The 26,725-nt window shown below is 43.3% G+C and overlaps 1 protein-coding gene across 2 annotated transcripts in view; it reads right to left on the bottom strand.

The window, feature by feature from the left end:
- ints7 (integrator complex subunit 7) overlaps window positions 1–26,725 on the bottom strand; it is a 79,256-nt gene that overhangs the window by 11,558 nt on the left and 40,973 nt on the right. For both annotated transcript variants that reach the window (XM_070889510.1, XM_070889511.1), the window contains 8 exons: window positions 25,662–25,759; window positions 21,827–22,066; window positions 20,416–20,553; window positions 8,799–9,005; window positions 6,612–6,806; window positions 5,804–5,907; window positions 5,033–5,101; window positions 209–341 (listed from right to left, as the gene is read on the bottom strand). In XM_070889510.1, coding sequence (XP_070745611.1) covers window positions 209–341; window positions 5,033–5,101; window positions 5,804–5,907; window positions 6,612–6,806; window positions 8,799–9,005; window positions 20,416–20,553; window positions 21,827–22,066; window positions 25,662–25,759 — 1,184 coding nt within the window. The remainder of the gene's footprint in view (window positions 1–208; window positions 342–5,032; window positions 5,102–5,803; window positions 5,908–6,611; window positions 6,807–8,798; window positions 9,006–20,415; window positions 20,554–21,826; window positions 22,067–25,661; window positions 25,760–26,725) is intronic.

Below are 26,725 nucleotides of genomic sequence, written 5' to 3'. Positions count from 1 at the left end.
TCTGCACTACTGAGATTTGATGCAAGGAAGGAGAAAATATGGAAGAAGGGCAACGGTGGATGGGGAAATTAAACATTTTCAGCCTTTTGAGAAGCTGACTGCTTTTTCACAAAACAGAAGCATTACATTAGGCACAAAACTGTCACAATTAATAGATGGACTCTCGACACTGGAAATGTCCTCACCAGCTGCAATCTACTGTACTTACCAGGTAGGACACCGGAGGATACTTCCTGCTGAGAGACTCAACATCCTCCAGCACCTGAGCAAACACAAACAGCATGCTTCTTTCATACTCGCTCTCAGCGTGCGCATTCCCACTGCATCCGTACTCTTGGAAACTGCAGGAGGGTCAATTAAAACAGATCACCTTCAAAGCTTTGAGCAGCAATATATTTAGATTTTAGCCATGTTAGTTTATACATACTGTTGTCCATAGTTTACCCACTATAATAAAACTATTTTTATATGCATGTGACAACTGAATGGGAATGGCTGCAATTTTATGTGGAGCACAGGAGGAGGGTGACAAATAGCTATGTAGGCCTGCTTCATTTCTGAGATAAACATAGCATCCTTACACCCATTATTGTTCTGTAGAATATTCGCTCTACGCAGCTGGCTTCATGATCTAAATAAAATAAAATGTGTGTGATGGATAGGGTAGATGCATTGTGCACTGAAGCCAAAAGGAAATAAAATAATAATTTTAAATAACTTTGAGGATGCTCTGAAGTGTTCAAGCACGATTGGCTCACAACAGAATCCACTATGTATTGGTGTTTCATCTAGAGATAGCAAAAATTGTATTTTCCCCATTTTAACATAAATTTGGCAATCATTTTATATGAAAATCCAGGGAAGTGTTAACGTGCCTGGTTATTTTTGGGCTCCAGTGATCAGGTTGCGCGTGCAAGTATGGCACGTTTTTATGACTGAATCCTAATTTTTTTTAAAAAAAACGAGATTTAAGAATTGTTCTTCCCGGAAAAAAAAACATGCAGCCGATGCAGGCAGGGGATAGTGTGGAGGCTGTGCAGTTGGCAGGATACATGAATTGCAGTGTTTCTTTCTCATGCATGGACCTAGTAAAAGTTTAGTTCCAGACATGATGACATTACACTGCAGGGAGAGAATATCTATTTCTCAAGCACATTCACAACAGTTGAACAAGTTGCTACAATTTTGTCGTCTTGCTCCAGAAATTAAAATTTATATGAATAAGGGTGATTTGGAATTAGGGCTCTACATTTTGCTGATAAGTCATTTGCTTCCCTGCCCCCCATCCCCCCACACATTCTAAAGGCAGGGGGGCGGGAGAGAGAGACCTAGAATATTTAATCTAGCGCAATGCAATCTCATAGAAAGCTTATATGGATTAAATTCATTCGCCGCAAAACTTCAGGGCCTCTACATGAAACCCCACTCTGCAAATATATCCACGACTTATCCTGGAAAAAAACCCTCCCCTCTCCACCAACTTAGTCCAAGGGCATCTAAATCCATCAGTAACACTCTTGGGTTATTCTGGCACACAAGATAAATTAATTAGTTTAATGCAGCTGGGATGCCATTTTCTTCCATAATTATGAGAAAGCAAATTTTAGTTAAGACTGGGATTTTACTTCTGCAACTTAGGAAATAATTCAAAGCATTAGCATTGCAGCTTCCAGGCTACCCATAGGGCAAAGATTAAATAAACCACAGTACAAAAAAAAGAGAAAATTAAAAGTTCAATAGGTAATATATTGAAGTTAAGAATTATAATTATAATTCTATAAATCAAACAAGCATTCATTGCAGAAAAGTAAAGTAGGACCTTCTGCAATATACTAATTCAAGTAAGGCTGAATTGCTGCGATAACAGCAACTGTGCAAGATATCAATGTCTGCTCAGTGAAAGGCTGCTCATTGCTTTCCTTTCCGATAGGACCGTGACAGTTAGAGTTTGGGACCAGCTCCCGGAGAAGTATAGAAGCATTGTTTGCACAGGAAATGTGCAACTAGTTTATCATATCAGAAAACAATGTGACTGAAAAATAATTATGGTTCAATAATCCTTGCTTTACAATTTTATTCTTGGGATGTGGGCAATGCTGGCAAGCCATATTTCTTGCCCTCCTTAAATTACTGCGATGGTGGTGGTGGACTTTCTCCTTACACCTCGGAGGCCCTTGTATTAAATAGTGGTTATATGCAAATCAGATGGTGTGTGACCATGACGCTGCTGCTCTTGCCCTTGCTGGTATAGATAATGGAGCTCGGAAATGTTGTCAAAATAAGCTTAATGAGTTGCGGCAGTGCATCCTGTAAATAGTATATATTGCAGCTACAGTGTGCTGGTGATGGAGGGAATGGATATGTAATTCAGTGGCAGGGTCACCAACCAAACTGCTCTGTCATGGATGGTGCTGAGCTTCTTTAGTGTTTTTGTGGCTGAATCTATCCAGGCTAGTGATTAGTATTCCCATTGCACTCCTGATTAAGCCTTTTAGATAGTGGAAAGACATTGAGGGATCAGGTGAGCCACTCATCAGAAAGCACCCAGTCTCTGCATCATCATCATAGGCAGTTCCTTGAAACGAAGATGACTTGTTTCCACGCCAAAAAAAGGATGAGTTCACAGGTGTTTCAATGAAGGACCTAATATTCCAGGTACTGAACTACATCCTGAAGGGTGGAAGATGCCTGTGTGTGGATATTTTTAACGTGTGGTTGCACACCAGCCACCACACGGGCTTGACAGAGCTAGGTCTTGATCCAGTGGCAAGGGTTAACCAAGACGACTGGAGACCAGCTCTGCTGCACGGGCCTAGTGCACACACATATCGCAGTGTGGGCTGGCCCGTGCTTCCCCTGGGCCCCGAACTTAAGCCTCTCCTGGACCCCGACCACATCCCTCCACAGTCTCTCGCCGCTCCTTCGCCCCGACCAGTCTCTGCACTGCTCTTGTAGCTACAATATTGATATGGCTAGTCCATGTACAAGGATTGGTGCTGTTCCCTGCACTTCTCCTGTAGTTGTCATCCCTTAGTGGACAAAATCTGCATTGCATCTCTGGAAGGAGCTCTTTAGCTCTGCCATACTTTAGTTCCTCAGCGGGGATTCCATCTGCTCCTGATGCCTTGCTGTTCTCAGAGACATGGACCATATACAGTCGACAACTCAAAGCGCTAGTGAAATACCACCAACGCTGCTTCCGCAAGATCCTGCAAATCCATTGGGAGGATAGACGCACCAACATCAGTGTTCTCGATCAGGCCAACATGCCCGACACGAGACTCCCAAACAAGCGCTCTATTCGGAACTCCTACATGGCAGGCGAGCCCCAGGTGGGCAGAGGAAATGTTTCAAGGACACCCTTTAAGCCTCCTTGATAAAGTGCAACATCCCCACCGGCATTTGTGAATCCCTGGCCCAAGACCATGCGGAGGACAAGCGCAGGCAATGGAAGGAAAGTGCGGCAAACCAGACTTCCCACTCACCCTTTCCTTCAATGACTGCTTATCCCACCTGTGACAGAGACTGTAATTCCCATATTGGACTGTACAGTCACCTGAGAACTCATTTTTGGAGTGGAAGCAAGTCTGCCTTGATTTCAAGGGACTGCCTATGATGATGATGATGATGGCTAGTCCAGTTCAGCTTCTGGTCAACCCAAGATGTTGATGGCAGGAGATGGGTCATTGAAGATCAGGGGAGGGGGCTTAAGCCTTTTCTTTTTGGAGCTGATTATTATCTGGAACTTAAGTGACCAAATGTTACATGTGACTTGAGCTCAAGGCTGAATGTTGCTCAGATCTTGCTGTAGTCTGGTCAAAACAGTGCCATAGGATCTTTTAGGTTTACCCGAGAGAGCAGATTGGCCCTCAGTTTAACGTCTCATCCAAAAGACAGCAACTCTCTCAACACTGCACTGGATTGTCAGCCGAGATATTTGTGCTCAAGTCTCTGGACTGGGTCTTTATCCCACAACCTTTTGACTCGGAGGCGAGGGTGCTACCAACTGAGCCACTGGCTGACATACTATAATGTTGTTCTGCACACTACATTCACTCAATTACACATCTTGAAGTCTGTGAAAGCAAAAAGATAACCTCTACCACAGAATTGAGTTTTAAATTCTACAAGAAAAGAGGAATGAAAAACACTACCAGGAACAATCTCAACAAGCAGCTGCAAATGGCTCCTGTAATTTTAAGAGTTAATTCTATATTCTAACTGGTACTATCCTGTAAAAAGCAAAGTAATAAGCAGTCTTTATGGGGGCAGACATCAATATCGTGCACAGTTGGTATTATTGCAACAATTCATCCGTTCTAATCAAAGGTTCCCAAGAGAACATCTGAGCCTTATTCAGAAGGCTCTGAACGTGTGAATTGTAGAATTCCATTAGATCTCTAACTTCAGCGTATCAGTCATTGAATTTTAAATTTTTTCATATTGTGGTTTATTTAATTTGCGGTGTCGGAGTAGCCTGACAGCTGGGCTGCTAAACCAATGCATTCTTGACATAATGATTGAGGTCTTGACTAAATTTGCAGCTGAAGGTGTTAACAGTGGCTCTTGGGTTGTGCTTCTGACTTACTTTTTAGTGACACCAAGTCATGTATAACACAGCCAACAGCAGAATAATGGTCTCTCAACTCTGCACCAGCAACAAGACTGGACTCCAACCTTATAACAGCACCTACTACTTTATCAGTTATCCATATAGTCTGAGTGAGATTGGCAGACTAGTGTCAATGCATGCTAAATTATTAGCAGTTTTAAGCTGTTGATGCACACCAGTAGGAACAGGAAGGAAATTGGCTGAAAGTATTTCACCAAGACGTTTATAACTAGCAGAACAAAGAGACTCTCATCCCATCAGTCTGGGTTGGATTCAAAATTGAGGTGAAAGGGCGGTTTATGCTAACCAACTGCACCACTCAGGCTCTTCATCCATAACAAGTTCCTGCCAGCGGCACTTCATAGCACATATCAGTCATAGAAATTACCACACAATAACACACATACTAGAAGTTGTTACCTAGCAGAATCTGGATCCAGGATCAGCGCTTCAATAGAGTGTGAAATCAGTAGGCAACTTTGTTGCTGCCTGAGGATAAAGTTAAAGGCCACGGTGTTTAGAAAACAATTTAGCCATTTAAGCTGCACCACCCTGTTCTCAAGTTCAAAGTGAAATGGTAATTTGCATACTCTACTGAGTAAATAATAGCAAATAAGGTGTTCATTACAAGTCGACAAAACTGGATATCTATCAGAGTCTTAAAGAAAGAAACCCCTTGAAGTAATGCAACTGAAACCTGCCATTTATTCTATTTCTTTCGTGCAATCTCAATGGCAACTTTTAACTTCAGCGGGTACATAAAACTTATAGCATCAATCAGCCACCATTTATATATCCTGCCTCGTTTCCTGTTGAAAATCAGGCAGGTTGTGTAACAGTTAGCCAATCCTGTACAACAAGTTTTACTCCTCCTTCTCTTCCCCGCCCCCAACACCCCTCGCTCATGTTAATGCAGAATATAGGAAAATACACCAGGGGGCAGTATTGAGTTAACATTGATAAAAATGAAACTCTTGTCAGGATGGACTTTAATAACAATGAAACAAGAGACCACTTGCACCTTTTCTGTGCAACACAAAATAATTCAGTATATACTTACAACTGCTAAAAAGAAATGAATCATAAATCAATCATTTGCTGTGACTGGTAATATCTACAACTGACACTTTTTAGGTTTTCTGCCTCTTATTTTTTTCCACAATTGATGCACAAAACAGCAAAAAAGGATACAGCTCAACATTTCTCAAGGTGGCAGAGTCAGCATCAAAGGAGGATTGATAAAGGTCATGGTAGCGTGTTGCTAGACTTCTGAACTCTTCCATTGATATCTTCATCTAAATGAATGCACATATTTTTACTTAACATTTCAATACTGAAAAATAATAATGAAGCTGACAAACAACATTAAACTTCTATTTGGAGGTTTAAAAAAAAATTAAAGATCGGCTGGTGTTTTCACGCCAGGAAACTGCAACTGGTTAAAGAGGTAGGCCAATGGTTGAGCAATTATAATCAGGGATGCTTAAGAGGGCAGAATTAGAGGAGTGCAGACATCTTGGGGAGGGGGGGGGGTGGGGGCGGGGGGGGTTGGAGGAGATGAGAGAGATTGGGAGGGGCGAGGCCAAGGAGGGATTTGAAAAGGCTGAGAATTTTAAAATCGAGGCTTAACCGGAAGCCAATTTAGGTCAGTGAGCATGGGTGAACGGGACTTGGTGCGAATTTTGGATCACCTCTAATTTATGTAGGGTAGAATGTGGGAGGTCAGGCAGGAGTGCGCTGGAATCGTCAAGTCTAAAGTTAACAAAGGCATGGATGAGAGCTTCAGCAGCAGATGAGCTGAGGCAAAGGTGGAGACGGGCGATGTTACTGAGGTGGAAATAGGAAGTCTTAGTTATACTGCGGATGTTGCCACTTTGGTTTTATACCACCATTTAAATTACTTGGTTGTGCTGAAGATCCTCCAAACCAATCTGTAAGTGATCATCCATCCCAGTCCTAATGTAATCCTGAGTCAAAGCATATAGTAAACTGTACATACCTGGTTGGTGATGCGGCCACATCTCTGCAAATCATTTCCTGATGCCATAGCAATTGCTGTGGCAATGGCAGGTGGAGGGCTTGTCTTCAGGCTGTTACAGGTACAGATCAGCTGGGAGAATGCCTGGAGCACATCAATCCTTAGTTTGACAAATTCACATTGAAAAGTCAGGGGATTGGAAGGTGTGCTTGCAGCCTGAAAGGAATAATCAATTTAAAATAGCTTGTCATTGTTATGCTCACAAACTTCTCCAGGTTTTTTTTTTTAAAAAAGAAAGTTTGCTTTACCTTTCCTACAATTATGTTTTGCTCTGTCCAAGATAATTATAAAAGGAAATCATCAGACAGCAAGGGTTTCTTTTGGAGATGGAGGGAGTTGACATATCTGAAGATGCAGTCTGTGCAAGTGGGATAGAGCACATCTTTACCATAACCAGGAGTCTTTTAAAAATGGGAAAGCTGCAAGTGCAGTCAGTATTGTTAAAACTGAAAGGCGCGAGGGGTTTCATTGTGGCAGAGAGATTAAAAATTCTGAAGGAAAGTTAGAAGCCACCTTGTTTGTAATGTTGCATTTTCTTCATTTTGTATTATTACATGAAGTTAAGTCGTATGGACTGAATTCAGCGAGTGCGGTCACCACGGTTGTTTTATACATTCACCTTATTACGAAATAAAGCAGCTTATCAATTCACATCCGACCTTGTCTTGCAAAGTATCTGCTTGATCCACTTTGAGAGATTGAAATATATGTGAGAAAGGCAGGAATATCCGGTCCAGGTCACAAGGGGGCATTAATGATACGCTATGCTGGTGAGAGATTGAGAAATGTTGGCATACAGAGGGACCTAGGTGTCCTTGTACACGAATCACTGAAAGTTAACATGCAAGTACAGAAAGCAAATGTTATGTTGGCCCTTATTACAAGAGGATTTGAGTACGAGAGTAGAGTAATTTTACAGCATTTATATAGGGCCCTGGTGAGACCGCACCTGCGATATTGTGTACAGTTTTGGTCTCCTTTTCTAAGGAAGGATATACGAGCCACAGAGGGAGTGCAACAAAGGTTCACCAGACTGATTCCTGGGATAGGGGTGGGGGGGAATTGTCCCATGAAGAGAGAATGAGGACACTCTGCCTATATTCTCTAGAGTTTAAATGAATGAGAGGTGATCTCATTGAAACATAAAAACTCTTACAGGGCTTGACATGGTAGATACAGGGGAGGATGTTTTCTCTGGCTGGGGAGTCTAGAACTAGGGTCACAGTCTCAGAATAAGGGGTCGGCCACTTCGGACTGAGTTGAGGAAAAACTTCTTCACTCAGAGGGTGGTGGATCTTTGGAATTCTCAGAGGGCTGTGGAAGTTCAGTCTTTGAGTATATTCAAGGCAGAGATCGACAGATTTTTGGATATTAAGGGAATCAAGGGATTTGGGGATAGTGCAAAAAAGTGGAGTTGTCATTAAATGGTGGAGCAGGCTCGAGGGGCCGAATGGCCTACTCGTGTTCCTTGTTCTTATGTTATGTTCTATGCGAGTAGAAATAAAGCATTGTGAGTTAACTCCACAAAAGAACGATACTTAGTCAGCTTACGGGAGCGACCAACATCACTGAACCCGAGAAGATACCTACACCAAACCCAAATTTGTAACACTGGCGACCTTTAGTCATCTGGCACAGCTTACGTATTGAAGAATGTTTGAAAGATGGTCAGAGTCTCCATTTCCTCATTGACTTCCTTCAGTATTCAAGGATCCATGCCATCAGGGCACATCAAGTAACTTTTTCAGTACTACTCCCTTATCTGTAATTATCCTATCTAAAACCCTAAATTAGAATAATTTCGCCAAAAAAGAAAATCCTACTCCAATTGGTGAATTACATTTAAACCAGTTTTTCCACACTATGAGCAGTGTTTTGTTTAGATCGTTCTTTTGACATTAAAAGATCTGAAGAGAGTTTGATACTTATTTTTTGTGAATTAGATTTCTAAAGGGTTTTATATGGCTTTAAGATATCTTGCCTACAAAGTGCACAACATACGACAGCTGTCAACTGCAATGTCCTCTGGGGAGCTGACAAAACAGCAGGCAACCATCTATTTTGCAACAATACAAATCATAAAGAATTTGACGACTGCTAAAGCTGTAAAGTTTTAGACTGGATATATGCACTTTGAATTGAACTCACTGTCAGTGAAGCAATGCCCCTCTGGTAGTATTTCAAAGCTTCAGCAATACAGGCCAGTGCAACACGAGATTCACTGTCCTGTAGGCCAGCTAGACATTGCTCTGCTTTCGAGAATTCCTTCAAACTGTTTAGCCAGAAGTAAAAATGTTCGGAGGCCACCTGAGTCAACAAGCCGTGGTAAAGCTCTCCAGCCATATCGTGGTTTCCCTGAAAATACCAGAACAGAGAAATATCAGTCAAAAGACATATCTGCAAACTGATGACATTTCAATATACAAGCTTTCAATGGGTGGAAGGGATTCTTGTCCAAGTTTTGCTTCCCCTCCTTTAATGCTCTGTGTTGCACATAATTACCAAGCTGAAACTATAGACAATTAGAAGAGATTTTTCTTCCTTTTCCCATGACAAGTACATGGCTTCCTTTCCTCCCCTCAATGTCATGATCAAACTTGGAATCTCAGGATCTACAGGCTCAATTCTGTGACCCGTCACAGCACAATACCTGACCTGCACAGAACTGCAGCCCCTAGCTATGAGGTTGACCTTTAATGTCTTCTGAAGTAGCTGAGCAAACCATCCTGTTGCAGAACAGTTGCTATATGATCAACTCTTCTACCATATAAAATAAATAAGAGAATGATTAATGCTCTTCGTACCATGTACAGGACACACATTTCACCCCTGTAGGTGAAAGTAAACAAACACATGGTGCCTCTGCAGAGAGCAGTTAAGATGTCCCCCTTGTTCCTACAAGTCCAGTTTCAATCCTGGTCACATCCAACACTGAATCTAAGCAATTTGTGCCAGATGACTCATTTGTTCTTATATTGGCTTATTAAAAAAAAAATGTGAGCAGGTTGAAATGGGGGGTATAAAGCTGGCACTTCCAACAGAAACGTAGCTTATCAAAAGAAATCTACTGAGAATAACTTGCTCTTATGGAAATCATACATCTGCTCATTGCAAAGCTAAACTGTTCAATCGGGTAGGAGGAACCAAAAACCTGGCTGTTTGATCAGATTCCAAACTCAGACTCTAATCAGATTCATTTTTAGTGTAGGAAATGTCAATGATTTTTGTTTTGCCAGGATTTTCTTTTGGGGGCAGGGTTGGATAAGGAATACAAAACTAGCGTATGATTACATTTTTCAGAATATTTTCAGTGCGACATTTCTGCATTACTTGGTATCTGCCACTAGAGGCTGCAAATAAACTGAAACAAACATTTACAGAAGTTAGACCATGTTACACCATAATGGAGAATACATGACTGACAGGCTAATTGCACTTTATCCTGATAGCTTCCAGGGCTGAAATAACAAGATACCAGATCAGCACTAAAGTCCATGCACTATATTGACACCATACACTGACAAGCTATAAGCCTCCAATTTTTAACTAGTACCCGTTTTTCAGAATATGCATTAAAAAGATTAAATTAATGTTATTGTTCAGTAGTACCATGCCACACTTTACATAGTGAAATACTGTTGAAGGGTAATGACTACTTTTAATGCAGCAGATATGCAGGCATTCTGCAATAGCAAGTCTTATAAATAGGCAATGAGATGATTGAGCAATTAATCTATTTTGCAGTAATATTTGATATGTGGGAACTCCTTTGCTCTTCTTTGATAAAACGTCTATTTGAAGACCACAACTACAATACAACATGGCCTCTGTACTGCAACGGAGTGTTAGTCTAGATCATGAACTGAAACTCTAGTAGGGTATTCAAACCCACAACCTTTTGATCCAGGAGTGAGAAGTCTACGACATGAAGAAAACTGGACTCACAGTATATGTCCAGCATGAGCAGTCTGCACATTATACCATTCTGAAGTCTACAAAATAAACTAAGGAGTTCAGGGACAAAAAGAGGACGGGCTTACATTAATAGGGCTTCACCTCATCTGAGCAAACAAGTACATCTATAATCAGCATCATATATACATCAATGGCTTGTTATAGCAAGCAATATGTAGTTACTTGCAGATTTACAAGAGCATTGCATGTATGTAATACCTGTACTCATCAAGTTCTGGGGACATCCCAAAGTAGTTTGCAATCAACAAACTACTTTTGAAGTGCAGTCACTTCTATCATGTAGAACAATGTAGCAGCCAATGACAGACAAACAGCAAATGAAATTAATGACCAGTTAACTTGTTTTGGTGATGTCAGCTTGGATGCCAGAAATCCTGCGTCATGCTACAAACTGGGAGGATGCACTTTCTATTATACAACACCTCTACAGTAGAGAACGGTTCAATGCACGTTATAAAAAGAACAAAATAGGAAAATAGGGAAATTGATGCCTGAGCCATAGTAGCGGGGACAAAAAGCTTAGTTAAAAAGGTTTTGAGATGGTTTATAAAAGATGGAGAGAAAGTGGAGATAGCTGAAGGCTCTGCCAATGGTGGGGTAAAGGGAAGAACAATGTACACAAAAAGCCAGAGTCAGAAGGACAAAGGGTGCGATGGAAACAAAGCTGGACGAGTTTGCAGAGATAGGATGGAGAAAGGCCATGAAGGGATGAGAAAATGAGGATGAGTATTTTAAAACAAATGAGATGGGATCTGGGAGATAATAGCCTTGATTGTAACCCTCACATGACAGGCGGGAGAGTGATTAAAAAGTGAAATCGCAGAACCCGATCACAGCATGCCGAGCAGGTGCCTGCCGTCATTTTAATGGCAGGGGATATTAGGGTGATGAGTGTCCCACTATGGAAATGGGGAACATTTACTAATATTTAAATTACACTAATTGCGAGCCCAATTTGAAATTATCTCGTGCTGTACTGGTTTCCCGGAGTTTGGGAAATTCAGTAATGAAACGGAGGTGGGAGCTGCCAACTCCACAAGGTAAGTAGCTCTTTAAGCACTCCTGTGGGCCAGGGGGAACAGGAATGCTCTCCCCCAGGCTCCTCAAGGAAGCAGTGGGCCATCCTAGCCCCGATCTCAAGTCTCTCCCTCCCACCCCCTCCCGATTGGTGACTGGAGCTTACTTACCAGTGCTGACCATCCCCCAGCCTTCCTGACTCTGCACCTGTCCTCATCCCCCCCCACCCGCCAAATTGATTGCCGACCGAAGCTTCTTTCCCCACTCTTCAGATTGCCGACCATTCCCCTCCACCCCCTTCCCAATTTCCAGGGACTGTCCCGAAGGATCCACATGTCCTCGTGTCCTGGACTCCCTCACCAGCGGAACAAGTTTCTATCTACCCCATCAATTCTTTTCAAAATCCTAAAAACCTCAATGAAATCACCCCCTAACCTTCTACATTCCAGGGAATACCAGCCTACCCTAGTTATTGTAAGCTCCCCTTATATTTTAACCTTTGGCGTCTTGGTAACATTCTGGTAAATCTGCAGTGCACTCCTTCCAAGGCCAATATATTCTTTCTAAGGTGTGGTGTCCAGAGCTGTACCAAGGCTTTGTATAACTGTGGCAAAACTTCCTCCCCTTTATAATCCAGCCTTATAGATATAAAGACCAACATTCCATTAGCCTTTTTGATTATTTTTTGTACCTGACCACTACATTTTAGTGATCGGAGTACATGGACTCTTAAATCACTTTGGACGTCCACTGTTCCTAGCTTTTCACCATTTAAAAAATACTCAGATCTATCCTTGTTGTTGTTTGAACTAAAATGGATGACCTCACACTTATCTATATTGAACTCCATCTGCAACAGTTTTTCCCACTCACTTAATCTATCACAGTCTGTATAATTTTATACTCCTGTCCACACTACTTACTAATCTACCTATCTTTGTCATTGGCAAGCTTAAATATATGCCTCAATGGGCTCAATTTTCCCCAATGCCGTTTCTTGGTATATTGCAAGAGTTACGCCTTTTTTTTGGCCCCGACTACGCCAAAAAAATAACTTGCAAGTTTCCCCATTCTAATTTTTGAAACGCAGCCTGTCCTTTAGCTTCGGGGGGTGGGGGCCTAATATCTGTGTCGAAAAAAGATGACGCCACCCCTTCTGCGCATGCGCGAAAAAAGACATTTTTGACGTGACTGCTATGGGCGTGCATGCCTAGTACAGCTCCCGGTCTGCATTCAGCCATTTTTAAAAGAGCCAGTTGTGTGTGAGAACTTTAATTCTCAGTGGAAAAATCGGAGCGGCAATACAATATGCAACGTGGCTCAAGGACCAAGAATTTCTCACAAGATGAAGTGCAGGCACTAGTTACTGTAATTAAGGCCAGATGGCACGAGCTGGACACCAGCAGACGTTACATAAAAGTTTCACCAAAAGGAATGAAGAAACATTGGAACCAACTTGAAGATTACTGTGCAATGATGACCACCCAGAGATCTGGAGGCCAGTGCAAAAAGAAGTGGCAGGACCTTGGTCAAGTATTCACTGGAATTGCAATTGTCAATGTGACCATCTGTATATGTCCCATCCAGCAGAAAGACACCCTCTCTAAAAAGTTATATTTTCATCTTTGCAGAGGAAGGTGGCACACAACAAAAGGGAAAGAACTCAGTCAGGAGGAGGCCCGGCAAATCTGCACCCACTGACACCCTCGGAAGACAGGGTCACTGCTTTGATGGGTCCTGCCTAGAGAAAAGCAACCACCACTGCACAAGCTGGACCCACACTCAAGGGAGAGGACAAATCCTGAAAATTCCAGTCTGGCTTTGCTAAATGTTAATTACATGCTTCAATTCATGGGGATGTCTCCCATCAGCTACGCGTTGGTTGATGCAATGTGTTATCATTCATTGTGGTCCTTCAAATGAGTCTGCTGCCTGTGCCGTGTGTGCCCACTCACGCCACCCTGCCCCCTCCTCTGCTGCTAACCATTTGTCTGTTCTATTATATTTTGCAGAACTTGAGACCAACCCTGACAAGGCTGAAGCCGATGCAGAAGATTCAGACGCGGACGAGCTTGAAGAGAAGAACATCTTCCAATCCCACCTTCCAGACCAAGAGCATGGGGGTGAGGGGGAGGGGATGAATGAAGCCCCCACTCTTGTACTCACTTTGGAGGGAGTGCAAGTGCTGCCCATTGAGGATCCATGCCCTTTCCCAAGTGGTACGAGTGTTGGGACACTCCATGGTTTCTCTCAGTCTGAGGCTGCGGGTCCCAGTGGGATGCAGCGAGGCACACCCGGGACCCACCATCGGAGGCTGTGGGTCCTAGGGGGATGCAGAAGGCACACACAGGGTGAGGATGGGAAGGAGAGCTCGACAGTGCTCTCCTGAGGTGCAGGATCTAACAGATGTGGTTTAGATGATGGTAATGAGTGCGGAGAGTATTGACGTTACACCATCACTCCTGGACACCATCAGTGGGGTGGGTGATGAGGTATCGGCACTGTCAGGAGAAGTAACAACACTCACGAGAAATGGGAACACTGTCCGGGCACATGAGGGAGGGAATGTCGCAGGAGCTGCTGCAATTAGGGAACACGCCCAGGCCCAGTGTCCATTGACAGAATCAACTGCCACTCGCACTCCAATCCCCAGACCAGCCTCTGAAGAAGCCCAAGCCGGGCCTTCCATATTACCACCTGATGGCACGACAGCTGCAAGAGAAATGCAGGGAACATCACCAACCCTTGTGCATGGCCTTCTTTGACCTTACAAAGGCCTTCGACACTGTTAACCGCGAGGGACTATGGAGCGTCCTTCTCTTTTTCGGCTGCTCCCAAAAATGTGTCGCCATCCTACGCCTGCTCCATGACGATATGCAAGCCGTGATCCTGACCAACGGACCCACCAGACCAAATCCACATCCGGACCAGGGTTAAGCAGGGCTGCGTCATCACATCAACCCTCTTCTCGATCTTCCTCGCTGCAATGCTCCACCTCATACTCAACAAGCTCCCCGCTGGAGTGGAACTAAACTACAGATCCATTGGGAACCTGCTCAACCTTCATTATCTCCAGGCCATATCCAAAACCATCCCATCCTCTGTCGTTGAGCTACAGTACATGGACGACGCTTGTGTCTGCGCACATTCAGAGACTGAACTCCAAGTCATAATCAACATCTTCACTGAGGCGTACGAAAGCATGGGCCTTGCACTAAATATCTGTAAGACAAAGGTCCTCCACCAACCTGACCCTGCCACACAGCACTGCCCCCCAGTCATCAAGATCCACGACGCGGCCCTGGACAACGTGGACCACTTTTGATACCTTGGGAGCCTATTATCAGCAAGGCAGACATTGATGATGAGGTTCAACACCGCCTCTAGTGCACCAGCGCAGTCTTCGGCCGCCTGAGGAAGAGAGTTTTCGAAGATCAGGCCTTCAAATCTGGCACCAAGCTCATGGTCGACAGGGCTGCAGTGATACCCACCCTCCTGTATGGCTCAGAGACGTGGACCATATACAGTAGACACCTCAAATCGCTGGAGAAATACCACCAACGATGTCTCCGCAAGGTGCTGCAAATCCCCTGGGAGGACAGATGCACCAATGTCAGTGTTCTCGATCAGGCCAACATCCCCAGCATCGAAACACTGACCACACTCGACCAACTCCATTCGGCGGGCCACATTGATCGCATGCCTGACACAAGACTCCCAAAGCAAGCGCTCTACTCAGAACTCTGACACGGCAAGCGAGCCCCAGGTGGGCAGAGGAAACGTTTCAAGGACACCCTCAAAGCCTCCTTGATAAAATGCAACATCCCCACCAACACCTGGGAATCCCTGGCCAGAGACCGCCTTAAGTGGAGGAAGAGCATCCGGGAGGGCGCTGAGTACCTCGAGTCTCGACGCCGAGACCATGCAGAAAGCAAGCGCAAGCAGCGGAAGGAGCGTGCAACAAACCAGACTCCCCACCCACCTTTTCCTTCAGCGACTGTCTGTCCCACCTGTGACAGAGACTCTAATTTCCATATTGGACTGTTCAGTCACCTAAGAACTCACTTTTAGAGTGGAAGCAAGTCTTCCTCGATTTTGAGAGACTGCCTATGATGATGATTACCACCTGTCCACCCTCCCCCATCAAGAAGTACACATTACCCGAGATGTTCGAAAGAATAAGCTTGGTACCAAACCGAGAAACACTGGAGTCAACAAGACCAAGCACAGCAGACGTTCTTAGAACAATGTGGAGGAGAGATGGGTGCAGCCTTTCTTTGATTATTATTATTGTTGTTACTGTTGTAACTGTTCTCAAATTAAAAGTTTTTTGTAAGTTATGTAAATTTACACATTTATTAGTAAGTGATCTTAACTGAAAACTTTAAAGTTTGATACAAGAATATTTTTTATTAAAGTTAACTATAAATAAGTGTTAAACTTTTGAATAAAATATATTTTAAATTACAACTGAATCATTTCCATTATTTGTTCCATTATTAATACAACTTTTTGAACTAAAGAAGAATAATTTCCATTATTTGTTCCATTAAAACACAACACAACATTACAGAACAGGTCCAAAAAGTAAACATGGTCCATTTGGAATAGTTGCCGCTGAGTCTTCAGGCAGCAAAGCGATCAAGGATGAGCTGTTGGTGCAATCGTTAAAGGGACACGACGGCAGTCGTGCTCCAGGTTCAGGTAGTTTCATGACTTCCTCGTTGTCCTTCTCATCGTCATTTGCATCTTCCTCCTCATCATCATCAGCCACTATCACCTCAGGTGGGTCTTCTACTACTAGCTGTTGCTGCCTCATGATGGCCAAGTTATGCAGCATATAACAGTGAACTGACCGACAATCTCAGGAGAGTATTGCAAGTAACCTCCGGAATAGTCCAGGCATTGGAAATGTTGTTTCAAGATGCCAATGGTCCTCTCTTTTATGCTGCGCGTCACAATATGCGACATGTTGTATTCCCAGTCAGCTTCCATCCGGGTTACGCATAGGGGTGTCATGAGCCAGGGGGCGAAGCCATACCCTTCGTCTCCCAGCAGCCAGCTCTGCCCTTCTGGCTGCTGCTGAAACATCGCAGATAATAGCACTCTCGCATGGGATAAATGCATCATGGGTGCTCCAGGGTATCTCGCATCAATGGACATGATGCGATGCATGTTGTCACACACTAGCCGCGCATTAACAGAGCCTTATCTGTTCCTGTACATCTCTGAATCCTCCAAAGGTGCTCGCAAGGCGATGTGGGTACAATCAATGCAGCCCTGTACCTTTGGGAAGCCAACAATCCTGGAGAAGCCCACAGCCCTTTCACGCATTGCCTGGGCAGTCATTGGGAACTTTACACCATCATTCCACCGGGCATATAGTGCAGCAGTCACCTGCTGAATGCAGATATGTGCTGCATGTTGAGAAATGGCGCACACATCCTCAGTTGTGGCCTGGAATGATCCAGATGCATAGAATGAAAGTGCAGCTGTAACCTTCACTTCAACTGACAAAGCAGTCCTCCTGACGCTTCTAGGTTGCAGGTCTGCTTTTACTAACTCACAGATCTCGGTTACAACTTCTTTGCGGAAACACAGCCTACTTACACAGTCTGCATCACTCAGGTGCAGGTATGAACACCTGTCTCGATATACCCGACGTGGGTAAGGCCTCCCGCCCATCATCCTACGTGCTCCGAGGTTGACATCGAATTAATCATCTCCTCCACAGGCCATCATGCAGAAGACTTGCACGAGGTATGGCATTGTCAATATTGCCCCCATAATTAAATTGTACCTTTGCAAGAAGCTCAAAACATCAGGATAAGGAGTTAAAGCTTCTCTGCTCTTGCTCTCTCTCTCTCTCTCTCTCTCTCTCTCTCAAGGTCGACGCCCTAGTATGGACCATACCCTGGTCTGTGCATGTGCAATAGGCTTGCTTAGAACGGGAAGCTTGGCATTCAAATGAGGACATTGGGGCAACGAAGTTTAATGTCATTCTTTAATTTTAGATTTTTTTCGAAGTACACCCCATCACCGACTGAATGTCTCCTCACCGGGCTCGAGGGTTGGCCGGCAGAATCACTCCCTTGTCCGGATACAGGGGCAAACACCGCCCCCCGCCCCCAGGCTTCTTTTGAAGCTGCTGCATAGTGTAAGGCTTCTCATGCCTTCAGTTCCACCCCTCCCCCCCACCACCACCCTGGTTTCTTTTGAAGCCGAGCCAGTGTCCGCCCGGGCGAGGGAGTAATTTTGCCGGTCGATGCTCCAACCCTTGAGCCCCGTGAGGAGACGTTTGGTGGTGGTGTGGCACTTTGAAAAAAATCTAAAATTAAAGAATATTAGACTTCCATTTTCTACGTTTTAAATTTGAAAAAATTTAAGCTTCATGATGCACAGGTCTTCTTGACTCCCTCCAAAACTTTGCATTAAAAACAATGGCATCTTTCTGCACCGATTTTTTTAATGTGCGCTGGTTTTTCTTAAGTGCCCAGTTTTTTGGGGGAGTGGTCACATAGGGCATCCTCGGAGAAGTGTAAGTTGGCCAACCTTGCATAAATCAGAAAAACTGGCGCAGACATCAGGTTATGATGCAAAAAAAAACTAACATAAAAAAATCGTAACTAACTGAGTTACACTGGCGCAGAAACTTTGGGGAATCTTGGATATTTTAATTTAGGCCAAATAAAGTGCACAGATAACTGGGGAAAATTGAGCCCTATATTGTGTTATTTACATCATCAATAAATGTAATGAATAGTTGAGACCCCAGATCCTTGTGGGACACCACTTGACACTTCCTTCCAATTCAAGTACTTACCCATTATCTCTACTATCTGTCATCGACTGCCTAACCAATCTCCTAACCAGGTCAATAATTTGCCTTCAATTCCATGAGTTTTAATTTTAGTTAACAGTCTCTTATGTGGAACCTTTTCGAATGCCTTCTGGAAAAACATAAACTACATCCATAAACAATCCCCCGTCTACTACTTTAATTACTTCATCCAAAAATTCGGTTAGATTCCTTTGACATGACCTACCCTTTACAAATCCACATTGTCTCTCTAATCAGCTCAAATTTCTCCAAGTGCTCTGTCACTCGGTCCTTAATTATAAATTCCAATAACTTCCCCATAACATTTGTTAGACCAACAGGTTTATAATTTCTTGATTTCTCTTTCAACCTTTCTTAAATAATGGAATTTTATTTGCAATTTTCCCATCTAAAAAGGGATATTTCCTGAATCAAGAGCACTTTGGATGATTACGGCTGCAGCATCTGCAATTTCCTCACCTACTTCCTGGGGTGAAAGCCATCAGGTTCTGGGGATTTGTTGATTTTTAGTGCCATTAATTTTTCTACTACAGGTTGGACCTGACCTGTACTGGAACAGAGAATTTGCCGAACTACAGGAAATCACACCTAGCCTAGACTTACTGGTACCTGAAGACAGCGTCTGGGCTCCTGAATGCTTCAGCCACGCTCCGGCTGCGAAACTCGGGCCTCGCTCTCTCTCTCTACATGCTGGTTTGCTGTTCTTTTTATTTTTTTTATTTTTTATAAAGGTCGTGTCAACCCGCCGCTGCGCCCGGATCCGCCGTTGCACCCGGACCCTCTGCAGCACCGCCGCTGCCCACGCTCCAGGCATGGGACTGATGCCGAACCACAGGTGGTGCCGGATCAGAGTGACACGGACTGGAGAGGTAGAACCTGCACTGCTTTCTTGCTTACTTTAAACTTTAGTGAGTTCCAGTCTTTGATTTATTAGTTTCCTTGGAATGTCATATATTATCCTCTACTGTGAAGAGGAAGTTGGGACTCACTATGCCATGATGTTGGACAGTCAGTTTGAGAACGTGCAGATGATCATAGAGCTAAGGGAACTGCCAGAGGTGACAACGCAGAATCAGAAAGTGAAACATTGCTGGGCAGGTTACTTTTGGGAGGCAGGAATGAAAATGTGCAAGGACTGTTCAATGGAACTGGAGAATAGCAGAGAGGTGTTAGAAGGATAATGGACCAGCATGTTTGATCTTGTCAAATGCTGCAGAGAGGTGGGGAGGATAAAGAGGGATAATGCACCATGGTCGCAGTGGATGTAATTTGTGATTTTGGCCAGGGAAATCTTGGGCAGAATTCAAACAGAAGAGCTTTGAACAGTGAATTGCGAGAGTTTTGGACATGTAGCTATGAGGCCGCACATTCAAGCAGCTCAGAGAGGAAAAGGAGGTTGGGGATGGGGCATTAAAAGACCCACTTCCTGCTCCTTTGAGCCCCTTCACACTCAATTCTGAACCACGCCTGCTGGCCCCCATGGACAGATGGGCAACGGGATGCTTTCTGGCGTTCCGGGGGGGCGGGGTCGAGGAGATTGGGAAAGAAGAGTGATGGACTAGGGACAGCACTTAAGCAAAAGGGCACAAGGAAACTGCCCTTGTTTGTTTCCACTTCTACCTGTTTGAACACAGTCAGCGCATATCCCCAATGAGGGGAAATCCAACACCCCAAGTAGCTCTCATGTACTCCTTGGCATTGTCTCAAGAACAATACTGAAAGAAACCCGAAAGCTGTTCAACAGGTGCAGGGGGAACCTTAAGAAATGAAGAGAATATTCTCCAGTTTCCAAGTTACCCTTAGGAGAGACAGATGCTCATCACAAAGCTCAGGTTTTGAAATGTGAAATGTTAAATGTTGGTGGAATATTTACTTAGACTTAAAACTTTAGTTATAATTCATTTATTGGTATTGATTTTAAAAAATCCTCACCATTCTGGATGCCTGCCGGGCTATCCTGTAAACTGTCCAGCCATTAGCTACATTTTCCAATTGTTGTTTTATAACACTTTTGACTTCAGAAGACAAAGTTTTCTGATTGGCTACAAAAATGACTGTAGCCAATGCTACCTGGTAGGCAAAGAAGAGCGTATGTCAATCAAAAAGTTATGAAAATAATTTTTAAAATGCAAACAACTTGCATTTACACAGTGCCTTCAACTTTCTAAAATGTCCCAAGGCGCTTCACAGGAAAGTAATGAAACATAACCGAGCCAATAAGGAGATATTTGGATAGGTGACCAAAAGCTAAAATCATAAGTAATCTGAAGATAAGTCAAATTAGTTTTGGTGTTATAAAAACAGAAAATGCTGGAAATCTCAGCGGGTCAGGCAGCATCTGGAGAGAAAAACAGTTAACGTTTCGGGTCAACGACCCTTCGTCAGATAAGGGTCGTCAACCTGAAACATTAACTCTGTTTTTCTCTCCACAGATGCTGCCTGACCCTCTGAGATTTCCAGCATTTTTGTTTTTATTTCAGATTCCAGCATCTGCAGTATTTCGCTTTTGCATTAGTTTTGGTGTTACTTTGCAGTGGCAATTTTGTGAAGAACTTGGAGGCATAAACACAATATAACTATTACTTCTTGAGTAAACAATTAAATTTGATAACAATTTTATATTTGAAGAGCACGATGAAGCACAAATTTCGTGGAAGGCATAAACACAAACATTCTTTGGGAATGAAAAAAATCAAATTAATTTGTCGAATTAAAATGAGTTGTATATCAAAGACTCATGCATCACTTTTCAAAGAAACAAAGACTGATTCTCACCTAAATATAAATTTTTTACTTAAGTCATCATTTCAGAATAATTATAACAATTCCTAACTTGATCTTTAATATCTTAAAAAATACAGATTTTATGGGTTGATTCATCAACGGTAATAATTCAGGTAATTAATGACAGTCAGCCAACAGCAGTAGTGGGTAAGCTTCTGGAGGCCATAGCATAGGATAAAACACTCACTTAGAAAGTCATGGGCTAATTAGGCCAACCAGGAAGGATTTGTAAAAAGCAAGTTATGAGTGACAAATACGGTTCTGATAAAATAATAGTGTATTCAAAGAAGGAAATGCGGTGGATGTTTTCTATGTGGATTTTTAAAAGGTATTTGGTCAGGTGCTTTGGGAGCTCTTTCAGAGAGCCGACACATGCAATGGGCTGGATGGCCTTTCTCTGCTGTAAAATTCTATGGTTCCCTCTGTGATTCTACTTGCCATCAGCTGAAAAGCTGCCGCATTATTTTCTTATATAAAATCAGTAACACCAGACTCTGTGGTACTTGTGTCGCTTTCAAATGCATTGTCCTCAAAAAATAAATCTGGAGATTTTTTTTACCAGGAGTTCTTGCTGTTTGTCTGTAGATGAAGATCCAATCATTTTATACAGCTCCATTAATTCTCCCAGCATCCCCTCTGCCAAGACAGGCAACTGCACTGCAATAGCTGCAAGGCAATGGCACATTGGAATCCGAGCGGTGTCCTGTGCAGTATGTATCTGGGTCAGCAGGGATTCAACCACTGGCTGGCTCAGGTGGGGGCGATTGTGCATCAGCTTCACCATGCAAGTAAATGCAGTCTGTGCAAGAGGGAAAAAGGCAAGCATTTGAGCAATTTTAAGTCCACAACTATACTGATTTCAGAGAAACCGACTGCAGGATCCCCGACGAGCACCAATGAAGGCACCAAGAACACTGATGCACAGCCTACTACAACATCATAAAATGCAAAAGTTTCCTGAATAATTAGGAAACAGTGACACTATTTCATGATATTAAAAATCACAGAAGCAAAGGCTTCGATATTAACCCCCTTCATGAGAGGGTTAAACCGTCAAATGTGAAAAACGTGACCCTAACCCATCGCGCACACGGCCATTTTTGCAGCGCCTCGGCCTTCACCACACCCCCCAACCGCCCCCCCCGCAAAGTCAGACTTCCCCCACCCTTCGGCGCTGTCCAACCGTGTGTCTCCGCCCCCCTGCCATCCGACGCCCCCCCACTGCAAGGCATCAGTAATTGTTGAGCTTTAGATTAGCTTCCAACTGCTTCAGTTTTATTATCCATCTATGTATCTATCGTTTAATCTAAGTTATCTGACCTGTATCTCCTTTATAGTTGTTTCAATATCTCATTGGTCGATGATAACCAATGCATCAGTGACTTGGTCATCATAACTAATCCCTGCACTCCTAGACTGCCTCTCCTATCCAGCCAGTTGGCTGCTGCCCAGCACAAGCCCTGGACTTCATAGTCATTGCCCCCAGGCCTTGGTCTTGCCACCACCAGCTCCCCACCATGGACTTTGCTGTTTCCTGGCTGAGTGGGACCATGCAAAGAGGCTAAGGCCGTGAATGCAGTGGCAAAGGGGTCAAGTTTCGGCCTGAGTTGCTCTTATTTTTTTGAAGCAACTAGTTTAGAATGAAGTATCTTAGAAATTGCAATTCTCGGCATTTAGTTTGCTCCAGTTCTAGTCAGTTAGAACAGTTTCATTTTAGAAGAGATTTTTTTTCCAAAAAGGGGCGTGTCCGGCCACTTGCGCCTGTTTTGAAAGTTTAGGCAGCGAAAACTTACTCCAAACTAATTTAGAATGGAGTAAGTGTATATTTTTGTAAGCTCAGAAAAACGTTGCCTACACTTAGAAATCAGGCGTAGGGAACCAAAAATGGGGGGGTTGGCGGAAGCGCGGGGAGAGGGGTGTTTACAAAAATTAAACACTTCACTTTTACAAATAAAGAGCCATCATCAATAATAAATAAATCAATAAATAAACCAATAAATCAATTCAAATAAATTTTTAAAAAAATTAAAAATCACTCAATAAATAAAAAATTATTTCTACTCACCTACTGTAGGGGCGGGGGGGTGGGGAAGAAAGAAGATGATGATGATGGGGGGAGGGGGAGGGAACAGAAGATGAGGGGGGCGGGGGGGGGGGGGGGGGAGGGTCAGATTTACTTGCAAATTCAGAGCAATTCAATATCTTAATGACACTAAATCACGGTAAGATGATGAGTTTTTGAGCACTGCAACATGGTCAAATCTTTACTCCTCCAGTATCCTACACATTTCAAAAATGACTGGAAGGGGAAGGAGTACAATGATGTTTGGTGATTCATCACAACACTGAGTTCTCAATCTCAGGTATACTACAATGCAGGGGCAGGCAGATGGAGGGGGAAAGAGGCCAGGAAGAATAGAGGGAATTCCTTCCCCAGGATGATCTTCTGTTCCCTCCGATATCCAGTTTACAGCTACATGGTCTGGGGCTGAGAGCGAAATGACAAAAGAGGTTTGTATCTTTATCAATAATGGGGTGGGTGAAGATCAACAGCACAGAAAGAGGCCATTCAGCCAGTGCTGGCTCTCTGCAAGAGCACTTCAGCAAGTCCCACGCCCCCACCCTTTCCCCATTGCCCTGCAAATTATTTTCCTTCACGTACTTATCCAATTCCCTTTTGAAAGTCACGTTTGAGTCTGCCTCCACCACCCTTTCAGGCAATGCATTCCAGATCTTAACCACTCAATGTGTAAAAAAGTTGTTCCTCACGTCACCTTTGGTTCTTTTGCGAATCACCATAAATCTGTTCCCTCTGGTTCTCAACTCTTCTGCCAATGGGAACAGTTTCTTACTACCTACTCTGTCTATGCCCCTCTGATTTTGAACACCTCTATCAAATCTCCTCTCAACCTTCTCTGCTCTCAAGAGAATATCTGAAGTTCATATGTGAAGGTCAATAATGCAGAAACACTACCTATTACCACTGTTTGATGATACATCCTAGTATGTTATTAAAAGTGATTTCTTACTGCTCCCAATTTCTTTCCTTTTATGTTATTGCCATTTCCCATTTTCTTTCCATCCTTCACTTTTTCATAGAATCATGCAGCACAGGAGGCCGCCATTTGGCCCGCTCTACTCAGATCTCCTACACGGCAAACGAGCTCCAGGTGGGCAGAGGAAACGTTTCATGGACACCCTCAAAGCCTCATTGATAAAGTGCAACATCCCCTCTGGCACCTGGGAATCCCTGGCCCAAGACTGCATTCAGGAGGGTGTTGAGCACCTCGAGTCTAGTCACCGAGAGCATGCTGAAATCAAGCGCAGATAGCAGAAGGAGTGTGCGGCAAACCAGGCTCCCCACCCACTCTTTCCTTCAACCACTGTCTGCCCCACCTGTTAGAGACTGTAATTCCCACATTGGACTGTACAGTCACTTGAGAACTCACTAAGAGTGGAAGCAAGTCTTTCTCGATTTCGAGGGACTGCCTATGATGATTCGGCCAGTCAGGCCTGTGCCAGTTCTTTGAAGGAACGCAAATTTATTCCCACACCCCAGTTTTTGCCCCAGCACCTGCAAATTAGTTACATGCCCAACTGCCTTTTATAAGTTCCTATGGAATCTGATTCCACCCCCTTTCAGGTAGTGCGCTCCAGATCTGAACAACCCTCTGCATGACGAAATTTCTCCTAATCTCCCCTCTAGTTCTGTTGCCAATTATTTTAAATCTATGACCTCTGGTTACCGACCCACTTGCCAGAGGAAACAGTTTAATTTTTGGAGGATCCTTCTCATCCCCTATATTATTCTCAGTCAATTAACATGCAACAATTTAGCTGTGATTGAGACAGACAGAGGATGTTGTTAGACACCCAGGCTTGAATCACGGCCTGACAAGAAGCGACTCTCTTTATAGTCCGAGCAGTGTATCCAGTTTACTGAAACTGCAATTCAAATAACTCTGCTCAAGACAGATGTCTTTCTGTAAAGGAGGGAAAAAAAATAAAACTCGTGATTCCTACTAAAATCATTAGCAGTGCCCAGAGATCAGGCTTCTCAGCCACAGCGACATATGCTGCCAAGAAGGAAAAAAAAGTGATGTATTCCTTCACTGAAAGATAACATACTCTGAAAACTGACTGAGCAAGAGAAGGCTGTAATTCATTGATGCATGCCAATGTGCCTAACTAAAATATACTGCCGAACTCTAGTTTTCATTTCAAACAATGCTGAACTGAGAAAAAGTACATTTGTTTTAATTCTTCCTTTTTGGCTGCCAAACTCAAATTAAGAGGAATCAATATACTGGGCAAGACAAAAAATATCCCATCTATGATGAGAGGACGGTCACGTGATCCATCTCACCCATCCATGAGCAGATCTTATTCCTTACCTTTAAAGCATTCTGTGCTCCTACACTATTTTCCTGGCTACAAAGAACTAGGAGAGACTCCAGGGCAAAAACTGCATCTTGTTCCAAAGCCAAAAAATCTGCAAAGAAAGTGAAATAATTGCAAGCAGCAAACATTAAAATAAAATATTTGGGGTGGTTGCTAAATAAGTTGCTACTTCCAATGATAACTAGAGTTCATGCTTGGCAGTCATACACATCATTCTCTCGTTATGTCTCATGCTGCAAATATAAGGCTACTGCCAGAGGTGGAGGTTGGGGACTGCAGCAGCCTGGTGTTAATACTGGCCAGGCAATTTCTCTTTTTTGAAATAGTACTACTGACATAAGAAAACTAGGGGACATCCTCAGCAAAGTCAAGTCAAGTCAACTCCTGCATAACCCAATATCATAGTTATAGTAGCTACTGCTGCACCAAGGACAGGCCTTCACAACGTGCATTTGATTTGGCCAGCTGAGGTAGAACTATCATTTACAGGTAGTAGGACCAATTGTGCAGAAGAACAGTCTCTAAACAAGATCAGCATTTTCCACTATGATGGGATAATGCTATTTTATTCATGCCCAAAATAATGTGAGATATAAATTAAGCTTTACATGTTTCAGTGACCAATTTTCTTAGCCAACCCTACAGCAGGTGGCGAGACGACTTGTACAGTGTTTTTGGAAAAAAATGCCACCACAAATATTTCACGTGCACATGAATAGAATTGTGCCTTATGCAGCAAAACTTTTGGTAGTGCAAAACATAATTTCAGTTCATACTTTAAAAAAATATACCCACTGCACAAAAAAATAGCCACAACATGTAAAGTTGGCTCAGTGACAATCAGAATACAGAGTTCAAATTGTCGGCTGGTACCTACAATTCAGAATGACCAATGTATTTTGGTTGTCATCTTGGACACATGTTGCTGCATCTTGTTGGCTAGTTTTTCATTTAAAAACTGCTAGTCACCACTGAATATCCCTCCTCCTCCCAGCCCCAAAATTGGACTATTGCATGCAGTTCTGGCACTCCATTATAAGAAGGATATTAGAGGATA

This window comes from Pristiophorus japonicus, chromosome 9 (assembly GCF_044704955.1).
Source record: "Pristiophorus japonicus isolate sPriJap1 chromosome 9, sPriJap1.hap1, whole genome shotgun sequence".
Taxonomy (NCBI): domain Eukaryota; kingdom Metazoa; phylum Chordata; class Chondrichthyes; family Pristiophoridae; genus Pristiophorus; species Pristiophorus japonicus.
Note: the sequence above shows the minus strand (reverse complement) of the source record. Positions and strands in the feature narration are given on the sequence as shown.